At 42.9% G+C, this 27,591-nt stretch overlaps 1 protein-coding gene across 5 annotated transcripts in view; it reads right to left on the bottom strand.

Moving 5' to 3' along the window:
- Positions 1 to 27,591, bottom strand: part of Fbxw11 (F-box and WD repeat domain containing 11) — a 99,593-nt gene that overhangs the window by 55,792 nt on the left and 16,210 nt on the right. For 3 of the 5 annotated variants that reach the window (XM_036195466.1, XM_036195467.1, XM_036195468.1), the window contains one exon: positions 6,736 to 6,837. The exons of the other annotated variants lie outside the window; for them this stretch is intronic. In XM_036195466.1, the coding sequence (XP_036051359.1) occupies positions 6,736 to 6,837 (102 nt within the window). The remainder of the gene's footprint in view (positions 1 to 6,735; positions 6,838 to 27,591) is intronic. 5 annotated transcript variants of the gene reach the window in all.

Raw genomic sequence — 27,591 nt, 5'->3', positions numbered from 1 at the left:
TTTGTCTGTTTCACACATTCCTGTTTTCTTAGACCCTATGATAGTAAGTTGCATAAGTAGGAATATCATAAATATTTACTGCTGGGGAAAAACAAATAAAGTGTGGGTGTTTGTTTGTTAGTAACTAAGGGTTTGGGGTTTTCTATTTTTATTTATGTGTGCATATATACCACACGTGTGCCTGTGTGCCCAGGAACCAGAACAGTGTGTCAGATCCCCTAAAGCTGGAGTTACAGGCAGTTGTGAGCCACCTACTCTGGGTGCTGGGAACGAAACTCAGGTTCTCTGGAAGAAACAAGTGCTCTTAGCCCCTGAGCCATCCAACTTTCTAGTCTCCAACAAAGGGTAGTTTTCAATTTATTCTTCATGAGTTCCTAGGTTTTCAATAGTTCACACTAGGCAGTTATTTCTGTACAATCATATTAAACAACCTTTCCACTGAACTTTAAACCTGCTAACAGGAACTTTTGGAAAATTCAAATTTTTCCAGTAAGTATCTTTAGGAATTAATCATGAATACACATTAAAGTTTAATGACCTCAATGTTCACCGATAAGAGACTGATTAACTTATTATAACTTAGATAATAAAGCCAAACAGTTATTTAAAATGTGGGCCTGGTGGGTCATGCCTGTAATCCCAGCCTCAGGCAAAAGGATGCTAAGGCAAAAGAATCAGGAATTCAAAGACAGCCTGGATTACATACCCAATAAGACCCTGTCTCAACGAACAAGCAAAATACATAGAGGTACTAAAGTTCACGAAGATGTACCATATTTTTCAGTTAACTATATTTAAACGTAGTTTATTATTGAGAATGAATTATAAAACATGAACATTCATAAAATATATGTAACATAAATAAAAGGTCAAGGCAAAAATATCACAGAATGAACAATAAAATAAAGAGATATAGCTAAATTATTTCTGTATTATTATTTTATTACCTATTTTCATTATTATCTATATCTATTTATTATTACCTACTATCTAAATTTCAACAGAAAAGATGACACTTCATAAAATAAACAATTATAAACCACCAAGAGAAATAAAATCAGCAGTTTTACAAACAACACAACAAATGGCTATATAGTGTGGTTTATATCACAATTTTTTTTTCAAAGAGGAAAAAAAAAACCCACTTTCATGTAGTCTTAAGGCCCATTTACTTATTTCCTTGCCCTAAATTACACTGTAAAGCTTTATTCACCAGAATACTACTCTGGAATCCACCAGTTGTCACCAAAGAAAAGCAGGATGCAGTGTTCCTGTCTCCCTACTGACATGGAGCGGTGGGACTGAGCCAGCTGAAGAGGGTACCTGAGTGTGGCCATCTGCGTGTAACTCAAAGTACAATGGGAGGTGACAAATCCTCAAGTAAAATTTGAGGTGGTTTTAGCACTAATTTTCTGAGTTAGAGACACACAGAGTTAAAGGGCAGCTTGTGGGAGTCAGTCCTCTCTGTCTAAAAGGAAGCAGATAGAAACAAGCATCTTTAACCCCACCCACCCACCCCCACCACCCCCACCACCACCCCGCCATCTTGCCAGCACTATATATGCCAGCTTTCTGAGTTAAAGTTTAGGTAGTCCAGGCTAGCCCCAAACTCCCTAACAAACCCAGCTTCCCTGAGCAGGGGGGAGGATGCCACTCATGCTTAACACTGGAAAGGCCTGTCTTTCCATCCTTGCAACAATGGAATGAACGAGGAAAACGAGATTTCCCATACCTTCCTACACTTCCCAGACTCCCGAGTACTAAGATTATAAAAACACACCACCATAATCTGGGCCTTTTTATAGCCTTCAGTACCAACTGTTCCTGTTCATTCTTAACTATATTTTTAGAAGTTTAAATGCTGACAGAAACCAGTTATTTGTCAAACTTTCCCTCCCAGTTACAACATCTTAGGTTTGCTTTAAAGTGTCCCAGAAAAAGGCAAAGTTGGAGGTCTGAAGACTGCTCAAGATTAAGATGAGTGTCTGTATATACTTAGGAAGTTTCACAGCAAGAAGTTTTCAAATAAAATCCTCTGGAGAAAAGATCAATCCAGAGGTATACTGGGTAAGGAAGAGTTGAAGCTGAACACAATGCCCAGCCTCTTCTAAGCCTCTGCTGACTGGAATATCAAACTGGGCTCCTTGGAATGTTGGAACACAGCCATCATCATAGCTTCATGGCTGCAGGTGAAATACAGGTGACTGGCAGTAAGGTCACAGATGGACTTGGAAGGGAGGTATCTGTTTTGTTTGACCTACTCGGAATTAGCCCAAGGCTTTGTGAGAGCTACAGACATCCAGCTACATCTGCAGCCTGAGCACTTGTGTTTTGCAGTTTCCTACAGAAAGGGAAAGTGGTTTGTTGTTCTTGTTTGTTTTGTTTGATTTGGGTTTCTGTCTGTTTGTCTGTCTGTTTTGGTTTTTTAAGACAGTCTCTCTGTGTAGCCCTGGCTGTCCTGGAACTTGTTCAGAGACCGGGCTGGCCTTAAACTCACAGAGATTCACCTGCCTCTGCCTCCAGAAGGACTATGCCACCAACACTGGGCTGAAAAGTGTGCATTAAAGACTCTAACACTTAGAAATTCCAAAGGTCATCCCAAGCCTCCATATTTTCAGACCTGAAGTACAATGAATAATCATAAAAAATAACAAATCTTCAATGTTTAACAGAAAAAAATCAGGGGAGTCCCCTGTTGGACCAGAGGCACAGGATCTGAACAAGAGAAAAAAAAAGGGCCACATCATCTGCCTGGTCTTCTAGCTTCCCTTTAACTTGCCCTGAACTACAAACACATGGTTTCTTCTTCAACAGAGAACTCCCTACAAGCAAAGAAAGGGCTTTCACCCCTCGGAAGCAGGCCTTCTGCCTGAGGCGTTTGGTATTGTTCTCTAGTTGGTCAAAAAATTAAATAAATAAATAAATGCTAGGTAAAGAACTACCTTCCTCCCTTCATTTAAAAGGAAGACAGGCTTGGCTCAAGGGAGCAGAAGGTGAATCTGGGTTGACCAACTTGGAGACCACCTGCAGCTAAGGCACCTCACTCCCTACAGTCCCAGAAGCTGTGTCCAGTTGAAATGCAGCATTCCCAGCCCTCAGGCTCACCGCTGAGTTCTTTTCACACAAAGGCAGCTAGGAAGGAGGCGACGAAATCTGAGTCACATGATCCTCACTGAGGTTTCCAACAAACATTCCTACCCTAAGGAACGCTGTCACTTCTCAGTCTACCGCAGACACTCGGGTTCTATACTCAGTTTCTAGCTTTTCAGTTTGGACATTAAAAATAAGGGGAATTTGTTACAGTTCTAAAACGATTGCTGCCAAGTTAAAGAGGCAGTTGGCACTGCAGTCTGGGGCAATCGTGCAGTTCTAGACTCATAACCCAGTTCTGTTAAATAAATATATAACTTAGGCAACTCAATCCAATTCTTTAACTTCATACACAAAGCAGCACCCAGGTCACTTCTCCACAGAAGATCCAGTGAAGGGGAGGGCATGACTCAGTGGGAGAATGTCTGCCCAGTATGCGTAAGGCCTGGGGTTCAATCACTCCTCAGCACCAAAAATCAAACAAGAATACTAGGTTACATACAACACATAGAAGGGAGCAAATAAAAGGTATGGTCATCAATGTTAATCATGCCAGAGCCCTGGCAAATCAGTGCTCTTGGATTATCTGATCTAAGAACCAACTAGTCAAACCTGGACTACTGACTCAGCTCAGCTAGATTCTGAGATTCCAAGCCAACTGTTCTAGAACATGGAGAGTGGATCAAACTTACACTGTTTAACATGATTCTATGAGCATATGTAGGGTTAGCTACCTTCAGAGAGAGCGCGCTCGCGCTCGCTCGCTCGCTCGCTCGCTCGCTTGCTCTCTCTCTCTCTCTCCTCCCCTCTCTCTCCATCGGAAGTTCAGTCTGGGTTTTCTCACTTGTGGTCCTACTTACTACAGTAGGTTCCTTGACAGCAGGAGACAAATCTGTGCCTCTCATCTACACACTGGGGAACAGTCCATGCACAGCATACCAAAAACATAGTCATCGCATTAAATTCTCAGAAGTCCACTCAGGCTTCCTAGCTTTAAGATTCAGGAGTGTTCATTTTGGCAAAGGGAATATCTAAATTTAGCAAGCTTTTCTTCTTTTATGTTAAAATAAATGACTAAACAAACCATACATTATATATTAGTACAATTTCCACAAATGAAGCTATGTTAAAAAACCAGAAAGAGGGAAATTTTAAAAAACAAACAAGCAAACAAACAAACCCAGTAGTATAGAGAGAAGAGTCTGCGCCGAGGCAGCCTGGATCTCAAACACCTGTTCCGGCACTTCGCGGCCCTCTAAACCTAAGGCAAGTCAGCACACAGCATCTCCGTCTGGTGGCTGCATGATCTGCCTCAGTTGCCGCATGAGGAAAAGGCGACAGTAACACCTGCACCTCACAAGGCTGCCACAAAGCTGACAGATGTGAAGTACACAGCGTTGGTAAAAGACTCTGCTAACCCTCTCCACCATCAAAATGTGCAATCGCTGACATACGCCTAGCTACAATGACTATATTCACGCCTGCTTTTTCAGAAAGTACAGCAGCCATGCAGGACAACAGGCTGAAAGCTGCAGTTACTACTGGATCCAGTGTGTCAGCTTCAGCCCTCTACAGCCCAAGCAAAGTCAACAAGGCTCTCCCCTCTTCCAGAGCCTTTTTCAATGACCTCCAGCGCCAAGGAAAGCCATCTTTTAATCAGAACAAACACAGAGCCCAGCAACAGGTGCTGCCTGGAGCAGCAGCAAAGAACAAGGGGCCAAGGCTGCAGTCAGTGACACAGGCTCTGAGTTCGAGCTCCACCACCAAAAATTAATACAAGAACTGTTACATTTTAAAAGAAAAGTACAAAGTAAAACTCTATGTGCACACTTTTTGTTTAAAATAGTGACCAACAATAATACATAAAACAGTAAGTGAAAAGGAAGGAGATGTTCTAGGTTCATTTTCACACGGAACAAAATGACTTGCTAACTCCAATCAGCGAGGCCCTTGATTCATTTCACTAAGCTGCATGCCCTCTATTATAGGCTAGTACAAGTAAAAGCTTAATAATCAAAACTCCCTATGTGCCTCTAACAGCAACATTGTTCCCAATCATTGAAACAAGGTCCAATGAAGGCAACATTTCACCTTTTTTCCTCAGAGGAAGGTGACTTTGAAGGACTTTGAAGGCATTTCCCTATTTTCAGGAACCCGTACTTCCTCCCCATCCCAAGCACTTCCAGAGACCCCGAAACACCAGTACCCACACATAGACTGGTGCCTATGCCGCCTGATTACTTTAACTGAATACAGCAAAGAAAACCTCCGATTAATAACTTCATAAGTACAATTCTTCCCTACTTGTACTGCCAGCTCTGGCTAAAACTGGGTCAGCCCGCTGCCACAAATCAAGGGCAGCCCTCAAGCACCCATTGAAGAGACAGACTTTTATAATGCAAATGCCCATCCGTGGTGCTAAGGAGAGAGAGCTCTGCACTACTGTCTGCCCTTTCAAGGCAAAGAGCCTGAGTGAAAGAAACACTGTACCCTAGACTTCAGACCTATCTTCTTCCGTAGAACCCCAGCTCTGTTAATGAAGTGCCAGCACAATTTTCTAAAGATAGCAATTTCAATCAATTACCACACCAGTGCTATTCAGAGGCTGGCAATAAGCAAAGAAGAGCCCAACATCAATATAAAAGAAACGTCTTCCTTCCAAATCCCTAGCACCATTTAGAGACTGTACACATGAACAGAAAGCCTTGAGAAGGAACAGTGAAATCATCCATGGCATCAATATCCCTCTAACTCGTTTCCTAAAATCTGGGCAGTATCAGCAGAACACCAGGAATTTAACACTGCTTTTAAAAGAGCACTAGACCAAACTGTATGAGCTGCTATACAGTAATAAACGCTGATGTTGCTACTGACACATTTAACTAAACACACTCTCTAAACACATTTTCCCAGGCAAAGCCATGATGGTTTGGGCCTTGGTTTCATCAGAAGTCAAGAGAGGTCACCAACTACACTCCTGCTACAGTGTTAGCCTAAGCAACCCCACTCCCACCCCTCCAACAGCCCCACCCAATATTATTTTTATCTGTGGAATTCTCTGCTGGCCTTGGCCTGGAAAACTGGGTGGACTCTGTGGACAGGTATTATATCTGGCCATTTTTTTTTTTAATTGGCTCAAACAGATGGTTCCCAGCAGCATAAAGCTGTGGTCTTCATAAACCTCAATTTGAGGTTTATAGAATAATGTTAACTAGTGATTCCCACCCCCTTTTGGATTGGAGAAGAAAAGCAAACCAAAAGATACTTCAAAATAGAAAAATCATCATTTAAATTATGAAAACCTCCCAACTCAAATCTGGTAAAGGTGCCAAATGGGAGATATCAGAACAGTCTGTTTTGTTGTTCAAAGGTTTAACTATTAACCATGAGAATCACAACTTTGAAGTGGGGCAGAGGGAGAATTAAAAGGCAGGAGCCGAAGAGGGGAGCAAGAAAGGCCCCTGGAGACCTGTTTGCCCGAGGACCTCCTAGTACTCCTCACGGGGTGTCCAGGCTGGAGGAAAGCAGAGGGTTACACACAACATTTAGCAGACTTAACATTGGATTAAACACACTACTGCAAGTTTCAACAAATGTTCATGGCATACGTAAAAACACATTTACAACAAGAAAGAAGAGAGGCACCTGGAGACATCTGACACTGGGCATGCTCTGCAGGCAACTCAGTGCGCACATGCTCTCTACCAGGTTGGCGCAGCCTAGCCACAAAGACCTTGGCACAGAACACTGCAGGATGACAAAAAGGAAGGAAGAGAAGAAGCAGTTAGAGGTCGCAACAAGTCACTCCTTCACACAGGCAGTGTTAGTCGGGGCAGGGGCGCACCCATGCAGTTTAGAGGGCAGGGATGGTCCTGAGTTTGCTGAACCCTGGGGAGCAGGGCCCCTTTCTGTCTTACGGACAGAGATTTTGTACTGCGAACCATTCATTTCACAGGATACAGTAAACAGAATCAAGAGGGAGAGAATGCTTACATGAAAACCCACTAGAGGGAACTACGAGTTTGAGAGTAAAGCAAGACCACTCAAGAGAGTGTGACAACTCCCTAACAGTAAGGGATTCTGGTCTCTCTCATGCAGTCCCAATTGCTTAAGAAACTACTATAGCAGGCCTTCTGAATGTACCCCTACCCCAACACTACACTATAAAACCATGGAGACTCGGGCGTTGAATAATTTGCACAAGGAAACACAGCCTAGGAGGGAAGAGTCAGGACTTTAAGGTTCAGTTTATTGGCTATCAAATCCCACATTCTTTCCATAAGAGCAGGATGCCTCTATGGAAAACCTTTGGTGACCCCAACATTCTTCATTATGCCAATTCAGTTTTACACTTCTCTACATTATAACTGCAGGAGACTTAAGAGAATGGGGCAAAGAAACAAGACAGGTAAGTGATAGATACAGGTAATTAAAACTGCTTGAAATACATGTCATTCTCAGTGTCATCACCATCTCTGCATTCTTCTGAGTTCTGTGACCTGGAACTTTTCATTCTGAACTTTACAGACTTGGTGACAAGACTACAAATTAAAGCTTAACTCACTGGCTCCATTCCACCCTTAAAACAAACCCAACAAGAAAACGTGTTGCTTTCAAAGGAAGTGAGAAAATGTAACATGAAAGTGAGCATATATTATAGCTAATATATAGTAACCATCAGACTATAGATTGGGGTGGAGGGGGGGCAGAGGAGAGGAGAGACACAGGGTTTCTCCGTAGCCTGCCGGTCCTGGATCTCGCTCTGTAGACCAGACTGGCATCAAACTCAAGTGATCCTCCTGTCCCTGCCTCCCGAGTGCTGGGATTAAAGGTGTGGGCCACCACCTCTCCTAGGCTTACACTGCCAAATGCTCTATGATCAGTACAAGTGGATTATAAACTAAGAGAGCTTTGCTTGAAACAGACTGTCCTGGGCTCCAGCATTTCCTGCTCACTAGTTACAGCTCACTCACAATGTAGAGAATACTGAGCTTATTTAGAAAAGTCCTGTGAATCCAGGACACAAAATCAGAGAAAACAAACGGAGGAAGCAACGGTGCCATTTCCCTAAGCAATACAAACACCCCATTTCCAGCCTGAGTATTTATTAAAGGCTTAGCATGGTCAATAGAGCGGGAAGCGTCTGTTGCCCCCGGGACAGGCTTTGTTGCTCAACAGTTCACAATGTAGAAAAGAAACCACAGAAAGAAAGACTGAGCACATTTTATAACATACGGTGGAAGTGGCTGCCATTTATGAGCTCCTCTGACCGGTTCCTATTAGGACAATTGTCATGGTAAACTCTCAGGTCACTCCTGAAGGGCAGATCCTATCTCGGTCTACAGGTGATTTACAAGAACACAATCTTGTCTAAGGTTATCAGGAATGCGGGCTGGTTCTACCACAGCAAGTTCTCTACCTGAAGGAACTATTTAGTGTGCACACTAGTTCTATCACATGTGTTCCTGTGTGGTCAGAGAAAAGCCCCACACCACATGTTCATTACATAGATTAGTTAAGGTAAATAAATTCCCAATATCCTCAATAGTTCAATTGAGGATTGTCTTAGCATTTTTGTTGTTGTTTTTCCTTATTGGCAGTCCTGGGGGATAGAACCAAAGATCTCTGCATTGCTAGGCAAATGATCTACAACTGAGTAGACTCCCCAGACGCAAATTTAGCTTTATTTCTGGAATATTTAGTTTGCTGGATCACAGAGTCTCTCAGCTTCTAGGCAAGAGAGTAAAGACCATATCCACATTCTCTCACACCAAATTAACAAAGCTCGCTTGCAATCAAGTTTCATTTATTCAGTAAATAATCACATTCCTCTCTAAAGCTTTCTTTCTGCACTTGCAGCGAGGATTGAACTCAGTCTCACGAGTTCCAGGAAGCTTCCTGAACTATACCCCCAAATCTGCTTCACAACTTTGGAAAAAGTATTCCAGAGAAGACTTGTTTGCTTGCTTTGGCTTCTTTTATTATACTTTTAATGGGGGGGAGGGGGACGACACATGCCATGGCACGGGTGTAGAGGTCAGGGACGGCTTAGAATAGTCAACTCTCTCCTTTTACCCTCCACATGGTTGAAAGGGTTCCCAGGAAGTGCAAGCACCTTCACCTACTAAACCATCTTACTCACCCCGTTTTTGTTTGGTTGAATTTTACTATGCAGCCTAGGTTGACCTCAACCCTGTGAGCCTCCAACCTGAGCCTCCTCAGCGCTAAAACTACAGGTTGTTTGCTGGCTCGTCCAACTCCAGTCAGGGAAAAAAATCCTCTAAAGGACTCACAAATGATCTGTTTCAAGAGTTTACCTTCCTATCACCCACAGTAGACACTACAGAAGAATGGTAGGAATGTTCCCTAAGCGCTGACCGTGTCTCGTGGTGCTAACCACAACTCAACACCATTTCAATCTTTACACACAGTACTTTTCCCGATATTCAGAATAGGAAAATGGGTTTAAAGAGATGCAATTTTCTTGTCTAAAAACCACACAGTGAGAGGTCTGAGCTGGGGCTGATCCTAGTAATCCTAAATTAGAATGCCAGCTCCCCAGCTGACAGTCTGCTTGAGAACAGGAGCTGCAGAGACAGCAGGCTCCAGGCACCGCCCACCTGGGGCTGTAAAGCAAGTGCCAAAACCTAGCTAGCAGTCAGAAATCTCGACTTTCAGCTCACCCAGGTCTGCCATCTTCCAGGTCAGGATGAGGGCTAAGACAGCAGTACTTAAAAGGCCTTAGAAGTGTTCCATCCCCACACCCAGTTGTCCTGGAGACAGCTGACCGAAGTTTACACTGCTGAAAACAGTCTTTACTCAACAGAAAGGGCCACTGTGGGAAACGCAAGCACCTTATAATAATGTAAATGAAGTTCACATATGCTGCCCTAAGCACCAGGAAGATAGGGAGGGGCCCAACCTGACAATGGGCAAAACCAAAAACGTCTACATTCACTAACCTAAGAACACCAAACACAATGCAACTAGGACCTTAACAGTAATTGACTCTTGATACTTCTAATTTAAATTTTAGGACTTGATTGGAAACTCATGTTGTCATTTATTTTTAATAATGAAAAATGTCTTCTTGTCAGCTATGTTCACAATGTAACTTTTTAAGATAACAGTGAAATATCTTATCTACTGTCATAATAGGTCTGAGAAATCTACCCTGAATAGCAGGCATATTTACCAATCTTAACAAACATGCCTTGACCCAGTCACTAACCCACCAACACCAGGCAAGCCTTTCTTCTTGCAACTATAGAGTAGCATCAACCTCCAGAGACTCTCACAAGGACTGTCCCAGGGGCCAGAAACTCTCCACTAGACATCTGTTACAATTTCATATTTAGCTGCTTATAATGTCCAGGATTCTAATTTATGATTACTCATATTCATAGAAAACATAAAATTATTCATACTAGGTATCAGGAGGAATACATTTTCCAACTCTAAACTCAAATAAAACACTGGCCAAGGAAGCCAACAATGCTTATTAACTCTGCCACACTCATCACCATCTGGGAAACACTTAAGTCAATAAAAAACAGGAGTAATAGCTCTTTGGCACTTTTCAAAAGCAGAAAGTTTATTAAAGGAGGAAAGAGATGCACGTCCTAGGCTCTCTCTATTACCAAAGGAACCACAAATGAAATGACAAAGTAGTTGCCGCAACCTCGTCTTCTTACTGGCCAGCTTGCACAAACGCTCACAAGGCCACTGCTGGTCTAGTTCTAGATGGCTAGATTGTTCTCAATCTCCTGCCCTGACTCCTTCTCAAAGAGGGAATTCTTTTACAGCTGTGTACGGAGGTATGTTCCATCATTTCTCTAATGTTTCTTGATTTTGAAATCTGCTTTGTTATTATTGGTTTCCTAGAATCCCCAAGTATTTTTCTTTAAACCACTTCCCACCAAGTCAAATCATTAACTTCATCTAATTCCTATCAAGATGCCTAGGGGTTGGGGATTTAGCTCAGTGGTAGAGAGCTTGCCTAGCAAGCACAAGGCCCTGGGTTAGATCCTCAGCTCTGGCAAAAAAAAAAACTATCTGAACTTATATCTATCTACACAGAAAAAAACTTTCCTCTAGACACAGGAAGGAGGAGGCAACTAAGCTGAAAATGATGAGTAGGGCAGCCAGGGAAAAGAAAAGATGAGTTTCCAGCAGAGTAAAGAGCATAAGCTTAACTAAGAAAAGGCACAGCTTCTGCAAGGGCAGAAGCCAGTGGAGCACTTACACTCAACTGAGGGCCACCAAGATGGCTCAGCAGGTAAGAGCACTTATGCTCTTCCCGGATCTGAGTTCAAGTCCCAGCACCCACACTGGGTGTCTTACAACTACCATTTACTCAAGCTCCAGAAGATTTGACACTTCTGGCTTTAATGGGCACAGGTACTCATGTGCATATACCCCTGACATAAGCGCACGTGTGCGTGTGGGTGTGTACACACACCCACACACCCACACACCCACACACACAAATTAAATAAAACAAACCTTTTTAAGGGTCATGGGTTCTTAGCTAAACAAGTAGGTAATGGAGCACACTATCAATCCAAAGCGGCTTCAAAGGAAAAACAAAAAACAAAAAACTGTTTCTAAAATGTGTAGTAAACACACAAGTATGAAAAGTCTATTAAAAAAAGAATCCAGGGCTGCAGAGATGGCTGAGTGGTTAAGAGCACTGTCTGCTCTTCAAGAGGACTGGGGTTCAATTCCCAACATCCACATGGCAGCTCACAACTGTCTGTAACTCCAGTTCCAGGAGATCTGGCATCCTCACACAGACATACATGCAAGCAAAACACCAGTATGCATAAAATAAAAATAAATTATTTTTAAAAAAATAATAATCCAATGGTTAACAGGTAGAAACAAATAGTACAAAACCACACCTGTCTTTAGAAGATTACTGTAAATTCTGTTAAAAACTAAGTAAGTATGAGTGCTTGGATCATTTACTTCTGTTAAGCAAGATATTTAAAAATTTAATAATCAGGGACAGGAGAGAAGGGGCTCAGTAGGTGATGTGCCCACTGCCCAAGCGTAAAGACCAATAATGTGTTCAGATCCCCAGCACACAGAAAAGCTATGTGGAGTGGACACACTTGGAAACCCTCGCACTGGGGAAGCAGCAGGAAGAACCCTAGAGGTCTCCTTGGTCAGTCGACTAGCTCATCATTGAGCTCCAGGTTCAGGGACCAGCTGTCTCAACAGCTAAGGTAGAAAGCATCTAGGACGGCACTGCCTCCACACGCTGCACAGGCACTCATGGACGGACACACGCACGCACATAAGCGCATACACACACACACACACACCACAGAAAAAGGAAAAAGCACAATTTGAGGAAAAGTGAAAAGGCTATCATCTCGGGGAACTACATGCCATTCATTCATTTTCACTTCACACAAACTGCTCAGTACAAGAAGGGCAGGAGGAGCCGGCACTTACCAACACTCATAGTCCGTGCCCTTCCTCCAGACTTCCATTATGCCCTCTTCCTTATAGAGGGAAAACAAGGGTGTCATGGTAGTGAAATGGGGATACCAGAGAGAGGAGGAAATAAAACACCCATTTCCGGGGAGGCAGTGGCAGTAACCTGCTCTCCTGAACTTTAGAGCTTCAGCACTCACTCAAATTTCTCTTCAAGACTTCATTCATCTCAAGACAAGCAGGACAAGCATTAATATTAATCACAATTAGGAACTATGCTATGTGTCTAACCACCTGACTTGTCAAGAAACAGCGGTGTCTGCTATAGCAAAAGACCACAAAGCTTTTCCAAGTCTCAAGACTTAGCACCTAGGTTTCTAATGTTAAACAGTGACCTGTAAGATATAGCAAACAGCTGGGCAGTGGTGGCACACTCCTTTATTCACAACACTCAGGAGGCAAAGGCAGGTGAAACTCTGAGTTCAAGGCCAGCCTGGTCTACAGAATGAGTTCCAGGATAGCCAGGGCTACATAGAGAAACCCTGTCTCCAAAAACAAAAAACAGAAGACACAGCAAACATTCAACAAAATAACTATTATTTTAAAAATAAGGCCTGGTAACCTGAGTTCAGTCCCCAGATCGTACAATGGAAAAAGAGAACCCACTCCCCAGAGCTGTCCTCTGACTACCAGTCACACCATGGCCCATTCACACACACACACACACACACACACACACACACACACACACGCACGCACGCAGTAGTAGTAACAATAACACTGTTAATTCACAATTTAATTACATTTTCCATACCTTTAAAAAAAATACAATACTGATCCATACCTTCATGTGTTAACAACAGTCTTTCAAATAGAATGACACTTTGTTAAAACAAACTTGGACAATACTGTGTCACGTGACCATGACGGGTCCCATTTAATTCTTAGCAAGTGTACTTTAGAATTGCATACTTACAAAAGACTATTTTCAAGCTGGTATTATATACTGAGATACACAATGAGGGAACACAATAACAAGGGGTAAAGGAAGACGTGGGGAAGAAAAGGGGAGAACACAATAAGGAAAATGGAAATTTACTATCTGCTGAGTTTGAGAGACTCAAACAAGGCCAAACAGAATTAGAGCTCAAAGCCAGAGCCCAACTTATTCTTACCCACTAGTCTCTCAGTTCTGAGTGGTGACCCAGGAAAGACACTCAAACCCCAAAGCTCATAAAACCAGCACAATCTGCACGAGCATCTCCGGAAGATGGGGAGATGAAGGCTAACGAATGTGTTTGTTTGTTTGGTTGGTTGGTTGGTTGTTCATTTTACAGCGCTAGGGAATGAACCCAAGCGGCACACATGCTAGGGAGGTACTGTCAACAACCTGTGCCCCAACACTTCTTTTTGCTTTAGGAGTAGCACAGAGTTTAATTAAGGTTGCTACAAGAGCTTGAGTGATGAGTTATGTACAGGAGCACTTGCAACTAAACTGTCAGTGCCTACACCACTTAGGAAAATGTCTCTCAGCCGGGCGGCGGTGGTGCATGCCTGTAATCCCAGCCTTCAGGAGCCAGAGGCAGGAGGATCTCTGTGAGTTGAAGCCAGCCTGGTCTACAGAGTGAGTTCCAGGACAAGCAGTGCTACAAAAAGAAACCCTGTCTCAAAGAGTCTCTCCTCTTGCCCCCTCACAACCATGAACTGAATTAGCAAGGTGGAACCAGGAGAATAAGGGACATCCTCTACTACGTAGTGAGTTCCAGGCCAGCCTGGGATATATGAAAACCTGCCTTAAAAAAAAAAAAGTAGATCTAGAATTCTGACTCCAAAACCCCTGCTCCCTTTTATAATTTCCACTGCCTATCATTCTCTGTTAATACTAGACTTTCCAAAGTGGCACGCCCCTGGGTTAGTTCACATTTCTCAAACTGCTGCTCACCTCTATCTTCATGGACTGTAACTGAGGAACTGACAGGACATAACCTCTGAGGTGCAACTGCACAACATGGATCACAGTAGGAAAAGCATGAGTATCACTGACTCATCGATTTACAAGTAAGATATATCAAGGGGAAAAGACAAAGACATCTAGGAACACAAAGATGTCCATCAGATCAGATCACTATTCAAAATAACAAAGAAAACTCCAGCAACAAGAACCAATCAATAAATTACAGGTTACCCATAGGAAAGGCATGTTTCTGCCACATAGGACCATCCAGCAGAAGCTTATTTATGATCCAGACAGGTGTTCATAGTAACATTCCAATACACAGAAGTAATTTGAAAAGCTTTACATGAATAAAGGCAGTAACTCAGGACTTACAACTATGATCCCATTTTAATATATATAAAATCTTATTCTAAGATGCAGTTATTTTTATTTTATTCTTTCAGTCAGCCACATACAATTGGAAATACAGCATCCATGCTTCTGGATCCTATATCCTGAGTGCACTTCATATGCAACATTGGCCATCCTCACTTCGGAATCTGATCACAGCAACCCGTCCCTTGACTGCAGGCCCCTGACCTTCAACAAAGGGGACAAGCAGATGGGGATCAACAGCTGTCAGTTAGGCTACACTCTTATTGGCAAAGGCATTACCGCAGCTACAAGATAACTGTGTTCCAGTCAGAAACCCAGGCTTCCATCTACGAAGAACAGTACCACACTCTACCATGTTCTACACCACAAGGACTTTCAGCTGACAGGACAAAGTGGCATCTTGTTTGTCATATTTGACCTAGAAACCAAGACAAGCTGCCATCGGCTACTTCTTTCCTTCCCATTGGCTATGGCTCCGTGGGTTTGTGCCCTCAGGGTCCTTGTGTGCTGCAGACTTGCTAACCAGCTTGGCACTACTACAAGGTGGTGGATGCAGAAGGTGGTTAGGTCACAGGGAGCATCCTCACATTGAGAATAATGTAGTTCATGAGCTCTCAGCTGGTTCCCAAGAGAGGATGTTGTTATAGAATGAGCAAAACCTACCCCTGCCTAGTCTCCACGTGGTCTCTTCTGAATGAACTCCTGCCATTCTAAACACATCTCTCACAGTCACAATATCCTCACTGGAAACCAAACAGACGGAGCAGCAGAGCCTGGACTGTTGGCCCCCAAAACTGTCATCTACACAACCTCTCTTCTTTCTAAGTACCCAGCTTCGGGTATTTCGTCATGACAACAGAAAATAGATTAATATACCACCCCAGGCACAGATGCAAGCTTCATCCATTCCAGGTCCTTCACAAACCAAAAAACTTTGAGTGTCTTTGAAAAACTCTACATAAGATTCTAACTGCCTTCTAGCATACCAAGCTTTCATGTCAGAGAGTGCAAAATTTATCATGTTTTTTATAGAACAACAGAACATATGGGAAGTCAAAAACTTTCCCCCATATGATAAACACTCTTATTTTCTCCTAGGAAAAGAAAGCTATTTCAGGAATATGGCTGGAGAACAATTAACCTTTTCATTTTAAGTTGTTTATTTATTCAAAACTATTTGTTGTACAGGCCAGTACACTAAATGCTTCGGCAAACAAGTAAAAAACCATTAAACCAAATATTCTGGTATCAAAACTATTTATGCAAATAAAGCTATATTTTCCAGTTTACTAAAGGGAGAAATGTAGCTAATTCCTTACAATACAAAATGCAAACCTCATCTCACTGTCTTAGCACTAAAATTAGTTGATATTTGAAAAATCTTTTGTAGATCAACTGCAAAAGTGATTCCTGCCCCTGCAAACTATGAATCAATGCTTAAAATGGAAAGCGAGGGGCTGAAGAGATAGCTCAGTGATTAAGAGCACTGACTGCTCTTCCACAGGACCCAGGTTCAATTCCCAGCACCTACATGGCAGCTCACAACTGTCTATAACTCCAGTTCTAAGGGACCTGACACCCATGGCAAAACATCAATGCACACAAAATAAAATAAGTTAATTTAAAATTTTTTTTTAAAGGAGAGCAGGGGTTGGGGATTTAGCTCAGTGGTAGAGTGCTTGCCTAGCAAGCACAAGGCCCTGGGTTCAGTCCTCAGCTCCGGCAAAAAAAAAAAAAAAAAAAAAAAAAAAAAAAAAAAAAGGACAGCAAGCTGGGCATGGGACTCAGGCCTGTAACCCCAGCACTCAGAAGGCAGGGTCACTGTGCTGAGCTACACAGCCTAGGTTATTCATTAAGTTCCAGGACAACCTGGACTATACAGTAAGTTCCCAGACAGCCTAGGTAAGAGCAAGACTGCCAAAAAAAAGAGGACAATAAAAACCCAAAGAAAAGCAGTGGTGGTGCACACCTTTAATCCCAGCACTTGGGAGGCAGAGCCAGGCGGGTCTCTGTGAGTTTGAGGCCAGTCTAGCGTACAGAGTTCCTGGACAGGCACAAAGCTACACAGAGAACCCCTGTCTTGGGGGGAAAAAAAAAATCAAAACAAAACTAAACTAAGGATTCTGCTAGCAGCCTTGGGAATTCAAACCTTACACCATCATCTAAACAAGCCTCTCCAAGCTCTAAACATTAATAACTTTCAGGAGTTAAGCAGTCTCCTCCCCCACAAATACATACATACATACATACACACACACACACACACACACACACACACACACACACACAGTAGGGCCTTGATACCCACGTTTTTACAGACAACAGACTTAGCAGTGCTGATCAAATCTTGCTTCTTCAAGAACTCAGAAGTGAGGAAGCACAAGCTTGGTTAGCACGGGGCATGTTTTATTAGACCTTAATTTTAAGACTTTTATTGCATTTCTATTGGTTTATTTTGTGCATGAGACAAGTGTGTGGAATTCAGAGAATAACTTAAGGGAGTGGGTTCCCTCTTTCCCCCTGTGAGTCTCAGCAGGATGGAACTCGATCCTCAGGGCTCCACCTTGGCAAGAGGTGGCTTTGCTCCTCAGCCATCTCACTTCATACTTGGTCTTTCCCATATAGCTATTCGACACACACCCTAAACTGACCGTGATTTTAAGAAGAAAGCTGCATGCTTTACAGCCCACTAGGCACCCAGAACAACTGAGCTACCTTTCAGGCCAGCCCCGGGAAGATACTCCTGGGCTAGTTGTGAGGGCCACACACAACCACATCCCCTCCTCCCCTTCGACACACACACATTGTCCACTTCCTGCAGGTACCCAGGTAAAGGAGACTGCTGCTCTCTTCTTGAAGCCAGGGATTTCACTGAATGCTGGAGCTGAAAGGGCCTTTATAACCACTGTGTTCAGCACGTCCTTGCGTTGCTTTTCCAGCCAGCTCCTCCAGCCAGCTTCTCCACACCCCGAGCCTTAAGCTGTTAGTATGCAGCCATTCGAAACACAATCTTAACAGCAGGAGACAGTTAATGAGCATCTAAAAGCTAACAGGTGATTTTGCAGGTGTGGATGTTGCTTCAACACTGTTCTCACATGGACGAAGCAGAGAAGCCATGCAAAGGCCCTCCATCAATCTCAGATGCCGGATGCCTAGCATCTCACCACAAACCCTTTTAGCACCACTGTTTCAATAATTCTATGACTGATTTAGCTATAAGCAAATAATCAGAATACTCCACGAAACAGTAACACAGATGTCACCAACATAATGAATTGTCCAATAACTAAGCAAACACAGAATGAAAAGGTGTGATGCAGAAGCAGGCCTGCAAGTTCCCGCTCAGCCTGCGCCATGAAGAACAACTTATGAGGCGTACAACGTTTAAGTAGTGGGTTAGCAATCTGTAGGAAGGAGCTGGGACATGGCAAGTCAGAGATGTGCTTGCTTTGCAAGCAGAAGGACCTGAATTCAGTCCTCAGAACCCATGTAGAAATGCCAGGTGTGGTGGCACAGCATGTAATCTCAGTGCTAGGAGGCAAAGACTAAAGGACACCTGGGCTTGCCAGCCAGCCAGTTTAGTCTACTTGGTCAGCCCCAAGCCAATGAGAGACCCTGTCTCAAAAGAGATAGACAAGCTTCCTGAGGCTGCCATGCAAGATTGACTGTCCTCTGGCCCTGATTCACACATACACACACAACCACGCACATACCAACTTTCATTCAAAGGTGGTGGAAAGAAGCTGGCTTAGTCAGTAAATTGCTTGACTTTGATCATGGGGACTTGAGTTTGATCCTTATAACCTGTGTGTGTGGTGGTGGGGGGGGGGGGGGTTGATAATGTACAACTGTAATCCCAAAGCTGAGGAGGCAGATACAGGCTCCTCCCAGACCAGTCAGCCTAGCCTAATCAAGTTCCATGAGATTAGAGATACAGTCTCAAAAACCTAGGTGGAGAGCACCTGCGAAAGGACAACCACGTCTGACCTCTGGCCTTCATACACATCTACATGGAATCTGTAGAAATAGAAACAGCTACCACAACTGGGAGGTGGAGACCAGAGGCAATGATGAAATGACTGCTCTTGGAAAATAATCAGCTGGGCGGTGGTGGTGCACGCCTTTCATCCCAGCACTCGGGAGGCAGAGGCAGGCGGATCTCTGTGAGTTTGAGGTCAGCCTGTCTACAGAGGGAATTCCAGGACAGCCAGAGCTACAAAGAGAAACCCAGTCTCAATTTTTACAGACAGAAAATTGCTGGGCGGCGGTGGCGCACGCCTTTAATCCCAGTTGGCAGGCAGAGGCAGGCGGATCACTGTGAGTTCGAGGCCAGCCTGCTCTACAAAGCAAGATCCAGGACAGGCACCAAAACCACACAGAGGAAACCCTGTATTGAAAAAAACGAGAGGGAAGGGGAGAGGAGGGGAGGGGAGGAGAGGAGAGAGAGACTGAGACTATACTAGTTATAGCCAGGTGTTTTATATCAAGAACCAAAACAGATTACTAAGCAATTGGCAAAACAATAAATCAATTTATAACTTGGTGTTCTCAGGTCCTTACAGTACCTGTATACATCAGAAGCTCAAATACCTGCTGAGTGAGCAGCAAGCCAACTCTAGAAAAGTCTACAGGGCAGGCTGGAGAGACAGCTCAGCAGTTAAGAGCACTGGCTGTTCTTCCAGAGGACCCCGGTTCAATCCACAGCACACATGTGGCAGCCACAGCCGCTTTTAGCTCCAGTTCCAGGGGATCCAACAGACAGACACGCATGCAAAATACCAATGAACGTAAAAAAGAAAAGTCTACAGGTGAAGTAAAAATCTGACCATGAGGCTTGGTGAACAGCTGCAGTTTTTTTGCTACATCATCCAATCACAGTGACTGCTCACACACTCCAAAGTTGAAGCAGAAGACTTGTGTGGGAGACAGAAGAGAAATTTCTTCCCCAGTGAGCTGAGCAACAGACATGAGAAGAGCCTAACCTCACTCAGTCCACACTGCTGTAGTGTGCACACCTGCAATCCGGGCACACAGGAGACGAGGGCAGGAAAATCACGGCTACCTCATTTACATGACACCCTATTTCCAAAAAATTAATTAGAAATAAATTTTTAAAAGCCCAGGCTGTAAAAATCTGGTATTCTACAGTTGAAACAGTCTTAAACCTCTATTTCTCTTCCTATAGAGTCATTAAATTTGCTGACACTGTAAAACTAAAGGGTCTAAAACCCCATCCCTGCTAGAACTGCAGATGCCAGAGCAGGAAAGAGCAGTGAGAGATTGAAGAACCCAAACTCTAAGAAGAGTACAAAAGCAAGCACAACGGAGGAGAGGAGCCCACACTTTCCAAAGACCTATGGAACCCACACTGAGCAACAGGACCTCCCTCTGCACGGCAATGGGGCTACTAACCACTGATGCAAACAGCCAGTGTCCTAAGAGAGAGCGTATTTACCACAGAAGACACAAAAGTCTACCAACAGAGCACAAGCTGGCCCCTTCTCTGACAGCCAACATTGTCTGGGTTCTAACTTCACCTCACAACCCTAGTCTCTTCCTCCTCCTCACCCGGGTTTTATGCCATTGTGATCACACACTACAGTTTAAGTCAGTCACTACATTTGTGAACTGAGAACAAAACAAATATTTAAACGCAAACTATATGACTGGGACTGGAAAGAAACTCAGCAGGAAGTGAGCTTTTTGCTCTTGCAAAGGAACCAGGTTCAGTTCCCAGCACCCCCATCAGGTCGCTCAGAACTACATTGTAACCCTAGATCCAGGGGTTCATGCCCACTCCTGGCCTCCTCAAGCACTGCATGCTCATGGGGCATATACACACATTAAATTTTAAAAGATTTTTTTATTGTCATTCATACTAGTGTGTTATGACTGACTTAGCCAAAAGCAATCCATACCTACCTACTGTGGGTGAACTGTACAGATTTTCATTAAGAAGTTCTATGTGGTATCAATGACCACTTAGAAAGAATACACCTGCATATACATTCACACAAAACACACACACACACACACACACACACACACACACACACACACACACTTTTTAAGAAAGAATGAATGAGTCTAAACCCTGCTGAACAAAGCAAGGCAAACATATCTGAGTACGCAGTGTATTCAATGTTATGACTCTATCCCCGTGGCATTCCAGAAGAGACTGAATTAACCAACAGTTACAGAAAGCAGGACACTGGGGGTGGGGGTGGGAGAAGGATAATGACTGTAAAGGGAAGTAAGGGAGGTTTTGAAGCATGGAAACGAACCATATGTTGATTATGGTGGTGGTAATATGAGCATATGTATTTCTGAAGACTCAAACACTACACTTAAAATAAGTAGTACATTTAACTGAACACCAACTCCAATAAGTTGATTAAATAAAAAGCAAATCAAAGCTACAATAACAATACCAGCACACAACCTTTAGGCTGACTGACAAGGATGGCAAACAAACCATCAGTGTCGGATGATGATGGAACTCTACCTCAGGGAGAGAAGCTTCAACTGGATGGACCACTTCAACCCCTGTGCTCACCCACAGCCCAGCTCTCCTACCTCAACTGTCTTATCTAAGTCCCCCAGTATGCCCAATAGAAACATGGGATCCTGTCTAGTTAGAAGTGTTATCAGCCGGCAGTGGTGGTGCACGACTCTGATCCCAATGCTCAGGAGGCAGAGGCAGGCAGATCTTTGAGTTCAAGGCCAGCCAGGTCTACAGAGCAAGTTCCAGGAAGACCACACACAGAGAAACCCTGTCTCAAAAAACAAAACAAATTTTAAAAAAGTGTTATATAGGAGCAGCCAAAAATTGGAAGCAACTCCATTATTTATCAACATTAGCCAAGTACTCAGCAACCCTGTTAGTCTAGCCACCCAGTAAAAAGAGCAATGTACTAGAAATGGAAAATGCAGAAGGTAAATTACACATGCACAAAACAGAACTTCAGACATAATAATGGGCAGAGAACATGAACAAATAACTGACAAAGAGATGCAGCTAACCTATACATATCTTTGGGAGAGTTGGCTAGCAGTGGTAACTCTTCAAGGGCTTGGGAAGTGGTCTTTATCACATTCTGATGGCAGTCATAGTATCTGTTATGAAATTCACTGAGCTGTATAGTTAAGGTGTGTTATTTACTGTATATAAGCTACTTACAATCAACATCAGCAATCACACACATGCACACACACACAATCATTTTTAATCTATCATTGTTCACTTCCTTTGTTTCCCAAGAGTATCCCTCAGAGTGTCTGGGATGAAACTGCTCAAAACTGACACCAGCCAACCAGAGAGAACTTCTGACAAAATGCTGACAATACAAATGATCTGGAGATGGTGTTTTTAAATGTATGTAACAGAGGTTGTAGGAAATTTAAATAATACATTTTAAAAGAACTACATAGAACTACTAGAATTTAAAATTTTAACACAAAGAGATGTCACATCAAAAAATAACAAGATAAATATTTATGTACAACTTTCAAAAGTACAATCCATGTAGAAATTACATTTCTTCTAATATAGTGTTGGGACTCAAATGCAGGGCCAGGAGCACACTAAGCATGAGATCTACCACCGCACTACAGGCCTTAATGAGGCCACGCATTTTGCTACCTACTAATAGAATTAACTTTACACAGTGACAACAAAATACTAATATCTACCAAATAAATCAACAGATTATAAAAATCAAATGGCCAATTTCAAGAATGTGATCAGTGGAAAAAAAATTATATATATATATATATATATATATATATATATATATATATATATATATATATATAAAATCTTGGCTGTAAAAAGCATTTTAAAGGTGTTTTTGTTTTGTTTGCAGTGCTAAGAACTGAACTCAGAGCCTTGCCCATTTAGGCAAGAGCTGGCACTACTACTGAGCTAAATTAGTTATAACCTTAGAAAGATATATCATCTACCTCAAATGCCTCACTCAGCTGAACTAAGCAATCCATGGGACTCATCCTTCCTCATAGAAATCACACACTTTTGCCAGGCATGGCTGACACATACCTGTAACCCTAGTCCTTGAGAGGTCCAGGCAGAAGATTGTCATAAGTTCAAGGCCAGCCCAGGCTACATTAGCTATACTGTCTCATAAAAAATGTGAGGGACAGACCAGGTGGTAGTGGTACACACCTTCAATTCCAGCAGAGGCAGGCGGATCTCTGTAAGTTCGGGGCCAGCCTGGTCTACAGAGCGAGTTCCAGGACAAGCTCCAAAGCTACACAGAGAAACCCTGTCTGGAAAAAACAAAAACAAAACAAAACCATGAGGGACAGCAGGCACCTGCACCCACATGCACATAATTAAAAACTAAGAGTTGGTGTGGAGTGCAGAAACAGATCAACAGTTAACAGCGCTTGCTTTTTGCAAAGGACCAGGGTTCAGTTCCCAGGACCCACAGGGTGATTAACAACCATCTGTAACTCCAGTTCCAGGGAATCTGAAGCCCTTTTCTGACCTTCATGGACACCAGGCACACATGTGGTGCACATACATACATGCAGACACTCAGACACATAAAATAAAACATACAAAATCTAAAAAATTAGAATATTAAAAAGAAAATAAGACAGACAGCCTTCTTCTAGCCATTGTCACTTCATTACCTTTGCTATGACAGCCCCCTGTCCCAGTACATCTATGGCCATGTCTAATTTCTGCCAAGCCTCCAGCCTACGTAGCTGGAGAGAATGATGGCTCAGTCTTGCTGTGTAAGCATAAGGCTGAGAGTTCAGATCCCAGCAGCCATGTAGAAGCTGGGTGCATCCTGCACATGCTTTAACCATAGCGTAACCTAGCACAAAAGGTACAAGCTCCATGCTCTTGAGAGATCCTGACTTAAAGAGCAAGGCCTCAGAGAAAGACACCCAACACCTCCCTGGGCCTCCTGTGCACACATACACCACATATAAAAACAACATTCACACACAAAATAAGCAACTAAACATCCGTTAGGAAAGGCCTTCCTTCTAACTCCCACACCACCAAATAAATTCATGTCTCCACACAAGACTGCAAACTACTAGAACAATATACATGCTTGACTCTACTCTGTATTTCCACATTACCAAAGAGGACATGCTCAATAATGAATGAATGAATGAAACTACTTACCTACTTAGGGAATAATGTGCACCTCAATTTGATGGTCATTGTGTTAACAAGATCCCTTAGGTTTTTCAGTATCGAGACTATCAAGGTCAGAGGGAGGAAACTGTAATATTAAATGTGAATGAGAAATAACATGAACTCATAGTTCTTTTTTAACGTATTTCTTAGCCTGTTTACCACAAGGGTCTACAAACAGTGACAACAAATAGTTTCTAGAAATATGCCCCTTAAAAAGCCACAGTGTCACACAACATATACCTAAGACAATTTGATCCAAAAAGCCAAGAAATACACACACTGGTGTGTGTGTGGGTTGGGGGGTGTGCACATCAAAATAAAGTGGGAGCTACCAAGAAGGGGCTCTCATTAGCCAAATCTGGGACACGGAGAATCAGTAAAGCTGGTAATTGACTGTTAACACACCAAATAAACAAAAGCCCACGAGAGTACTGCGGCACAGATAGGGAGGTGGAGAATCAGGCTAGTTCTGTGAACACTAGCTAATAAAGAGAAAAGAATGACATCTAGACCACCATTTTGTAACTGTAAGGAGAGACTTCTTGTTCGGGATACTGCAGTCTCCAGGTGAGGAGCAAGACTGTGAGAAGGTACCAAACAGTGCCTTGCAGACAACTCACCAAGAGCAGAGGCCAAAACTGTAATGATTACAGAGATCTGGCTGCTGCCACCCTAACTAAGGGGCAATGCACAGCTCCTACTGCCTCATTATGCGATTGATGTGAGACACATTTCTCCGGTGATGAAGCATTCCTACCAAAAGCTTAGCTTGGATGCAGCTCACCAAAGCTCCAGTTTACAAGAAGTAACAGATGCTTAAGAAGCAAGTTCAATGACACAAGTAAATACTCAAATGAATACAGAACGTTGCACATCCCTGCACATAAGGCAACTAACTAACCTGGGCTCTTCAGAGAAGTCAGTGGGGAAAAGAAGGAAAAATAAATAGCCTGTCCTAAATTAAGACACTAAAGAGACGAAGTACAAACTTAGGGGCAACAATACCATAATGCTTGCAACCTACTTTCAATTTTTTTTTTTTTTTTTTTTTTTTTTGCAACAAAGGAAAGATTTGCACCAGGGTAAGAAAGGAAGACATAGGGGAGGAAAATCAGAAGAGAGAGGAAGCAACACAGAAAGTGCCAAGGTGGTGCTGAGCCCAGGGAAAAGAACGCTTGCTCCTGATTGAATCTGACCCTACGTGCTTATGCTATTCTCATGCCAAGGCAGGAGGCTTACCTCAGTGCCAGAGCAACTACCAGGCAAACAGAAAGCCCTGGGGGTAGGGTGGACAGGCAGGAGGACCACAGTTTTTAAAACTTCACTTTAGAAGGCCACTTACCACCATTAAGGACTCAGGGGATAAGTGCAGCCCACGGCAAAGCCTGCATGAGGTGCAGTGCTGAAGACCACATTCAAGTCTTCGAATACGCTGGGCAAGCCACTGGCCTAAACCCTTGCCCAGGGCCAGCCCTTTCAAAGGACCTACCTAGCCCACCTTCTCCTCAGAATCTGCCCTAAAGTTACACTCTTCATATGTGAACTGGCATCTGCACAAAATCATTTTTGTAGCATGTTATAGCAAACATAAGACTGGAAATGACCCACATACAATCCATCATTCCAGACTAGTTACACAAATTACAGCTTATTTATACAATAAATCAGCTTGCATTATTAAAAGTAGTCCCTCAAAAAAAAAAAAAAAAAAAAAACCAGAGCCCTTTGGGAATTGATACGCAAAATGATCACATCATATTTTACATTAAAATAGGTAAGATTCAGGAACTAGACACATGGCTCAGCAATTAAGAACACAGACCTGGATTTAATTCCCAGCACCCACTCAACTGTCTATAATTACAGTTCCAGGACTTCCAATGCCCTTTTCTGGCTTCCTTGGTTACCAGGCACATGTACTGTACACAGACATGCATGCAGAAAAAAAAATTACACATAAAATAATATGAAATAAAATAATTTTATTTTAAAAAAAAAAAAAGGTTCAGGCTATGCATGACAGAGCATTCCTTTAATCTTGGCACTCAGGAGGCAGAGGCAAGCAGATCTCTGAGTGTTCACAGGCAAATTGGTCTACATAACAAGTTCCAAGCTACCCAAGACTCTAGTGAGACCCTCTCAAAATAACAATAAAAACATTAGTAATAATAAAAATTATAGACGAGCCGGGCGGTGGTGGCACACGCCTTTAATCCCAGCACTTGGGAGGCAGAGCCAGGAGGATCTCTGTGAGTTCAAGGCCAGCCTGGTCTACAGAGCAAGATCCAGGAAAGGCGCAAAACTACACAGAGAAACCCTGTCTCCAAAAACAAAACAAAAAAATTATAAAGAAATATAAAAAGATGATGCATGAATGCAGAACAAGAGCCTTGCATTTTCTTTTGCACTATGTACTTTATGGTTCATACCACACATATATATAATTTACTTTAAAATGTGTCAAGTACCGATGGCCATCTCCATCAGTCTTAAGTAATTACGGGAGAAATAACATGTAGTTAATAAGAATTGAGTTCAAAGTCCCTCAAGGAGGGCAGGAGCATTTGATAGTCTTACAGAGGACCCATATTCAGTTCCCAGAACCCATTGGTAGCTCATAACCATCTTCTGACTCCTCCATGGGCACTGCACACATACAGTACACATACATACAGGCAAAACACACACACACACATAAAAAATAAATACAACTTTTTTTTCTAAGTCCCCTAAGGAATGGCGAATTTGAGGCCAGCACAAACTACGCAAGGAAACTCCTAATGAACTCTCTGAAGAAGTGCTGCACCAGAGACCAGCCCGGCACCAACTATTCCAACACAGCTCCTTTTGACTCCAGCACTGAACAGCTGTTTCTTTGACTGACACGGAAGTAAAAGAGCTGACTTGTATTTAGGCTGCATGTGTGACATTGAAAATGTCTTAAAAGTACCATGTTGTACTCTCCAGAGCTAGGGAGAGGCATTCAGAATTGAAGCTGGCTAGGAGAGTGGATAGTACTTTCCCTTCCCTGCTCAAGTTACTATTCTCTTGTTTTAGTGAGCAGATGTAGATCTGAAACTGTGTGAACGAATGAAGGATGTGCAGTGGCTTTTTGAAAACACACTTTAAACACTGTGCCTCTATTGATCAGCCAGTTAGAGTAAGAGAGAAGACAGCAAGCGAATGCATGTGATGACGTCATCTGGGAATGGGAACAGGAAGCAGGAGTGAAGAAATCAGGGTGGCTATATCACAGCCCATCCCTGTGTTGGCATTCTCAGACAAAGTCTGGGTTTGAGTAATCTCATAGCTCTATTAATAAAGGCAGATAACATGAAGGCAAAGGCTCCCAAATTTCTCTATTTGGTGAGCTCAGAGCAATATTACACATAGATACCTCTACCCTTAGATCTTCTCATCTCTAGGCAAATTCATTAATACTCTCAGCCAACATAAACTCATTCTTTCTTCTCCCCTAAGCTCGTGCTCTATTACAGTATCACTCATCCTGAGGAAGAAAGCAAACATCTACCCAAGGGCCCAAGGC

This window comes from Onychomys torridus, chromosome 8 (assembly GCF_903995425.1).
Source record: "Onychomys torridus chromosome 8, mOncTor1.1, whole genome shotgun sequence".
Lineage (NCBI taxonomy): Eukaryota > Metazoa > Chordata > Mammalia > Rodentia > Cricetidae > Onychomys > Onychomys torridus.
This window is presented reverse-complemented; position numbering and strand designations above follow the sequence as displayed.